The sequence below is a fragment of the Octopus bimaculoides genome, chromosome 11 (assembly GCF_001194135.2).
Source record: "Octopus bimaculoides isolate UCB-OBI-ISO-001 chromosome 11, ASM119413v2, whole genome shotgun sequence".
NCBI lineage: Eukaryota > Metazoa > Mollusca > Cephalopoda > Octopoda > Octopodidae > Octopus > Octopus bimaculoides.
The window spans coordinates 28,011,801-28,019,318 of NC_068991.1; the positions used below are offsets into that span (position 1 = coordinate 28,011,801).

At 39.1% G+C, this 7,518-nt stretch overlaps 1 protein-coding gene across 2 annotated transcripts in view; it reads left to right on the plus strand.

Moving 5' to 3' along the window:
- The window catches only part of LOC106883930 (cysteine-rich secretory protein 3-like), a 71,128-nt gene that overhangs the window by 60,444 nt on the left and 3,166 nt on the right, over positions 1 to 7,518 (plus strand). For both annotated transcript variants that reach the window (XM_014935074.2, XM_052971652.1), the window contains one exon: positions 6,950 to 7,000. In XM_014935074.2, the coding sequence (XP_014790560.1) occupies positions 6,950 to 7,000 (51 nt within the window). The remainder of the gene's footprint in view (positions 1 to 6,949; positions 7,001 to 7,518) is intronic.

A 7,518-nucleotide genomic window follows, 5' to 3' on the forward strand; every position in this document is an offset into this window, starting at 1 on the left:
TGACAAGATCAGTAAATATAAAGACTTGCTAATAGAAATTGAAAAAATGTGGCACCTCAAGGCGACTGCCGTACCAGTGATTGTAGGATCTCTAGGAATGATAAAAAAGGTTGAAACCTATTTCAAAATGATACCAGGTTTACCATCCCTACAGGAAGTGCAAAAAATCATGTTAACTGGAACGACTCATGTACTGAGAAGAGCATTATCGCTGTGAAAACAACATCCATTCATGAATTTATTTATTTATTAATTAATTTTTTTTAAATACATATTTTACCTGTGAATTTGCGTGTGTAAACTGGGAATGCATAGAATGAGTTTCTCTGCCTTATGTGTACGGAAAACACTCGGCGAGAAATGGAAGAAAATGTGAAGAAAGAAGAAAAAAAAAGACAACATAATAACAATAATAATAATAATAATAATAATAATAATAATAATAATAATAATAATAATAATAATAATAGATAGGATTATAGAGATGTGTTGAAAGCGTTCTATACAGCTCAGCTGAACACAAACAATAACCTCATAGTACAAACTTACATTTTATGGAGAAAATAAGTAGGCAATGAAGTACGAAGATATATAGATGCAAATAAACTAAGTAATGTACGCAGAGACATCATTAAGAATAAAAGGTTAACTGTTGCTGAAGTTAGCCAAATTAGGTCACAAATATCGACAAAACAAGATATTCAAGACGGATGCGAAGAAATTTTATAGGAAAATTGACAAAAGTAAGATAAAAGTAAAGGAGCTACCTAAAACTGAGGAAATGGAAGCGTTCTGGAAGAAGATAGGGAGCAATAAAAAAGAATATAATGCTAAATCTAACTGGATAGAGCGTGAGAAAGTGAGACTGGATGAAGTTGAGCAGAAATGGGAGGCAATGGAAATAATAGACCTAAGATGTGTACTTAAGAAGTCTCAAAAATGGAAACCCCAGGACTGGACCGAATTGCTAACTTCTAGTTAAATTGTCTGACAGAAGTACACCAAAATTTCGCTTCATCTCTGACTGATATCATCCAGAACCCAGGACAAATATCTGCCTGGCTAACCGAAGGAACAACATACCTTCTACCAAAAACTGAAGACACAAAATTCCAAAGAACTACCGACTAATAACACGTCTCAACATCACCTACAAGATCCTCACATCCATATTAACTGACAGAATATACGCTTTCCTTGAACAGAGGTCTATCCTTCCACAAGCTCAAAAAGGCCATAAAGGAATTCTTATGGGTGCAAAGATCAATTACTCATAAGTAAAATGATTGTAGAGAATTGCCGGAGCAAAACGAAGAACTTGAGATATACAAAATCTCTCTTGTTATCTCTAAATTCTTACAAGGTAGCATGGCCAAGTGGAACACACGTCCCCTAAACCATTGTAATGGGATGAGACAAACAAGCAGCATCAACATCAAACGAGGCATCTTTCAAGGTGATTCCCTCTTCCATTACTCTTTTGCATGGCACTTATCCCACCCTCAAAAGAACTAAATAACACTAGGTATGGGTTTCAAGATCACAATACGACAATAAACCATCTGTTTTATATGGACGATCTGAAGCTGTTTGCTAAAAAGGACAAAGAGCTATTAGGGTTGCTAACATCTGTTAAAAAATTCAGTAATGACTTCGGGATGGACTTTGGCCTTGATAAGTGTGCCAAAACAAGTTTTGTAAGAGGCAAGCTCAGGTAAATAGCTTCCATTAAATTAGATACCGACACTACCATGAAGGAGCTTGGCCCACAAGAAAATTACAAATATCTGGGGATAAACGGAGATGGTATACAACATGCTATTATGAAGGAAAAATAAGAAAGGAGTACTACAGGAGAATAAGACTCAGTCTAAAAATTGAACTCAACTCTAAAAATCGCATCGAAGCCATTATCATCCTGACATTTCCAGTAGTCTAATATAGTTTTAACATCATTAACTGGAATCTTACAGAGTTCCAACGCCTGGGCAGAAAGACAAAACTACTAACATCTAAAAACATGCACCACCCAAAAGCAGGCGTTGATCGTCTGTACCTACCAAGAAGAAATGGGTAAAGAGGAATGATGCAGGTAGAACTGTGATATAAGACCTCCACAATAGCAATGAACGGGTACTTATCTAGTACAGAGGACTGGGTGCCGTGGCTTGTGTGCAAACACGGAAGCAGCAAAAAATCACATTCTATTGTCAAGGAAGCTTGCAAATTCGCAAGGGAACTTGACATTAGCCCTGAAATAGTTGAAGAACCTGGAACCATTTCCACAAAACAAGCGAAATCCAAAAAATTGTATTGACAAGTACTGCCCAGATCCTAAGGAAAACCTTATCCATTTAAATATCTGTGTTGTATTACATGTGCATAAAGATATTTCGCTACTTCCTCTCACCAAGCTTTCAGTCTTAATGTAACATCCCTTCTTCTTCACTCGCCCCAGGACGCTTGGTGTGTCTCCGTAAGTGACTGTAACAAATATGCAGATCAAAAGTAATAATAATAATAATAATAATAATAATAATAATAATAATAATAATAATAATAATAATAATAATAATAATACATGTCCAGATGCAGTACCAGGCAGTGGCTTTCATGGCTTCTCATCTTAACTGATTGAAAGTGTTATCATGTACATCGTTTTGTCTTGGTATAAAAGATGGGCTACAGCAAATATGCTGCTCAGTACCACAAATTTGCTTGTCAGTTTGACCTTAACCAGTTCCTTAGTGGCTGACGATATGTGCATCTTTGATCATGAGCAGAAGTAGTGGGGCGAATCATAGCCATGTGTTGAGGGGAATTCTTTGGGGTTTGGGTAATTCACCTCTGGAGACATGGTTGTTTCGTTCAACATCCTTAAACAACCCTTATTCAGGGACCTTTTGCGCAGGATGGGCCACCCGACCTGAAGAAAATTCTAACTGGGCCCCACCTGCAAGGTCATGCGCTGTTTATCTTGATATTAGATCACCATGTCGCGCACATTTGGTTGTGATGCATGTGCCTGGCGTACCCTTATCAGACGGGTAGTCATGATGGGTATAATGGGCTTCGTATGTTTTACTCCAGTGTCACTTTCAAGGCATGCACTGCTCTCTCACTGAATAATAATAATAATAATTATTATTATTATTTCAAATTTTTTGCCACGAGGGCAGCTTCTGGAAGGGGATTAGGTCGATCACATCGATTCCAGTGTGTAACTGGTACTTATTTAATCGACCACGAAAAGATGAAAGGCAAAGTCGACCTCAGAACGTAGCGGTAGACAAAATACCAATAGTAATAATAATAATAATAATAATAATAATAATAATAATAATAATAATAGTGTTGTGTATGTAAACAACAAGCGGAACCCATTAATCATAATGTCTTCAATGTCGGGCATGTAAACGGCAAGCAGAAACCATTGATCATATTGTCTCTATGTGCAACCTTCTTGCTGCCACAGAATATCTCAACAGACATGATAGAGTGGCACAATATATTCACTGGGTAATCTGCAAGGAGCTGGACATGCCCCACGATAAAAACTTGTGGGAACACAAACTACCTCCAGTATTTGAAAATGACAACATCTCACTCCTTTGGAACTGTTCAAACTGACAGAAAGATGAAAATAGGCCAGACATCATACTGAAAAATTTCAGACAAAAATCATGCCTCCTCATCGATATAACTGTCCCAATCGACATAAATGTATATGTCAAGACCTACAAAAAAACTGAGCAAATTTAAAAATCTTGAAATAGAAATTGGTAAAAGGTGGAACCTGAAAACTAGAGGAATACCTGTTGGCATAGGGATGATAGCAAAAGGGGTTGATTGTTCCCTGTCTCAGATACTAGGAAATTTAAAAATGGAAGGAATTCAAAAAATAGTGTTCATGGTAACTGCTCATATCCTACGAAAAATATTGTCTATGTATTTCCAAAAATATTTTAATCTGTAAACATTATCAAAAGTATTTTTAAATGTACATAATAGCAAACACCTTTTGTTGTCATCTTAAGATCACACTATCTTATCATCAAATTTTAAAACAAACTTCTAATTTTCTAATGTTTTGACAGACATTCTTTAGAAAAATACTTTTGCAAAACCAAAAATATGGCACCCTAGTCATAATAACAACTTCAACTTCTCACTTTGTTGTCTCTGGGAGAGACTTGGAGTCAACTTGTACAAATACAAAGCAAAAGCCAACCAAATAATAATAATAATAATAATAATAATAATAATAATAATAATAATAATAATAATGGTGATGATGATGATGATGATGATGATTATGATAATTTTTATTTTCCACCAGGGCGAAGGATGAGAGGGATAATACAAAGACAAAGTGTGGGGGTTTACATATAATGGAATGGTAAAAAAAAAGCATATTGCAGTATGCTTTAAAAGAAGGGAGGTATGCATAGTATACGGCACTAAAAACAAAAAAGGAATAGTGATGGGGTCCTCCTGATACAAGAGGACCTCCAAGGATGATCGAGGAACTCCATCATCCAAGAACACCCTGAATACCAAGTACAAATGCCCTTTCCAACTTCTTTCCTCCGACTCACAGATCTGCACTGTGTGTCATACCATCCACTTTTGCCATTTTTGCAACTTGCAGCCACCTTTTGATTAATTCACTCGAGGACAGGACCTCCCACTCCACTTTCACTTTCCTTTTCAATTGAAACTTGGAAAAAATCGATGAGGACTTTATCAAAGAGAGCTATCTCTGTCCTCATTCCTTTCAGTCTCGTCCACAAGACAATCTCTTTCGCCACAGCCACCAAGTAAAGGAAAACTGCATTGTCGGCCCAATTAAGGGCGGGCAGCAGGGCAATCATCACTATGAACTCGATCGACAGACGGATCCGTCCCACACAAACAGATGTTCGACATAACTCCACAAGTCAGCAATTCCCGGACACTGAACGAGTGCATGCAGAACGGTTTCATCGCTCTGCGTGCACCTCGGACAAGCCCACATGACAACACATCCCGGTCTGTTGAGTTTATCTATAACCGGTAGCCACCCCCCACCCTCCACCGGTAGCACTGTCAAGCCAAAGACATCTGGAAATTATCCATAATAGTCCACAACCGAAATGTCCTCCGGAACAGCCTAGCCAGTTCGTCTTCATCGACACCCAGAGACTCCCCTAGGATGTCATCGCATCCCACCCTCGCCACTAATCCTCTATAAATAGCTAAAGTGGAACATCCACCGATCCTATTGTCCGACGTGTAGAGGACACTGAGAGCCTGTTGACATTCTAGGTGCCAGGCGCCTAGTGCCGGTCTATCCTTCACCCAGGACCGCAGTTCCATCAGAGAGACGAGCTGTAGAAAGACCTGCCTCACAAACGGAGGGCCCACACGTTCACCTTCTAGGTAACGCAACCTCAGCGCGTGTCTGCCCACCAACAGCCCCCACTCAGAGGGAGCTGGCAGTAAAATGACCACCTAGCCATTGAAACGCTCCAACTTGATCAAGCAATAACCGGGGCAAGGCACGACAGTCAGACGATAAATGGTGACGGAGGTGATGTAGGCATTCGCTACCTCTGCCCAACCTTTCAAGGACAGTTTCCTCTCTACCCTTTCTGGTTAAGATTGGCTATCCTGTTCGTCACATCGTCCCAGTCGCTATCCACCTGCAGCTTAACCTTTTCTTTATTAACTACTGAGGGTTCCCATAGACGATTGGGGGCGGAGCGGACAGAACAATACAATACAAATAGAGTGGGATTGAAACGTAAATGTTTTGAAAATTTTCACAATTACAATTTTCAAAGGAGGAAACTTCAAAGGTTTGTGTTATGGTGAGAATCATAACACACCCTGTGCGAATGGACTAACCGAACTCATATAAGTAGGAGCGTGTTTGACTGAGAGCGAGAGATGAGAAATCGCAGTAAGTCGAAAGGTGCCGTTCGTGAGTTCGTGGAGTCGCAGGAAATTGTTGAGAAGTTGGTATAGTTCTGTGAGAGTTGTTTTGGATTGGTTACAGTTGTTGGCAAAGTATTTGGGAATACATCAAATGGAGGCAGTTGGTATCTCCCCCGTTCCGTGGTAATGTGTATTACAGTTATTAGCGCATGACACTAAGGTGACATACACAGAAACCACGTCTGTATAAAAGGCTCCTCGTAGAGATCCCCACACAAATACCCACTCCTCTTTATCTACCCTATATCTAGAAGCACATTCACTGATAATAATAATAATAATAATAATAATAATAATAATAATAATAATAATAAATCTTTCTACTATAGACACAAGGCCTGAAATTTTGGGGAAGGGGGCAGTTGATTACATCGACACCAGTACGCAACTAGTACTTAATTTATCAACCCCGAAATGATGAAAGATAAAGTCGACCTCGGCGGAATTTGAACTCAGAAAGTAGCGACGGGCGAAATACCGCTAAATATTTCGTCCAGCGTGCTAACGTTTGTCAACGTTAACGATTGTCAAAAAGCCTTTTGTCAACGTTTAATGAAAAAACAAATAATCTTTTCTGTTATAGGTACAAGACATGATTTTGGGGTGAAGGATAAGTCGATTATCTCGACTCCAGTGCACAACTGGAACTTATTTTATCGATACGAAAAGGATGAAAGTCAGGCGACGGTAAAAGCGAACGAAACGCCGCTTAGCATTTTTGTCCGACCTGTTAACGATTCTCCCATCTCACCGCCTAAAAGAGAGATAAGTAGTAATGAGAATGGCCGAAGATGTAAAATACGTGGCTCAAGAGTTGTTATTTGTAAAGCGTAGTAGAAGAGATATGTGTTTATATAAGCAACATATAAGAAATATGCGAGGAAATGGGAAAGCTGTCAAAGAATTCACTCCTTCAACGTTTATACTTATTTTTTATTTGTTTTTGTTTGTTTCTTTGTAAACTGTCTAGAAATTTCATCAGCTGAATCGACTGTACAACCAGAAACTACAAGTATAACAGGTAAGTGAAATCGTTAGAAGCGCTTATCCACGGACAATAATGAATGTGTGAGTGTATTGTGTGTGTGTGCATATATATATCGTGTATCTCAAGTCATTTGGTACCCTCTTTGATATCCTTCAGGCAACTATAGAGTGGGTAAAGGTCTCCAATTCACCGAGAAGACCACTCACTGTAAAACCTACAGCTTGCTGCCCACCGCAGCCATCTTAGTCCGCTGAGCCATTGTGGTCGGACCTCGAAAGGATGGAATTGGATTGCGCGCTCTGACTCTTCCATTAAAACTACTAAATGCAGGCAAGGAGAAAAGCCTGCATCATCAAGGATCGGTTTACATAGCCACGCGAAGGCATGCCCCTCTCATTCATGATATTCAGGCACATAGAAACTGCTGTGAATAAGTATGTATGTATGTATGTATGTATGTATGTATGTATGTATGTATGTATGTATGATAATTCTCTTCTTGTTTCTTTGCTTCTTGCTCTCTCTCTCTCTCTCTCTCTCTCTCTCTCTCT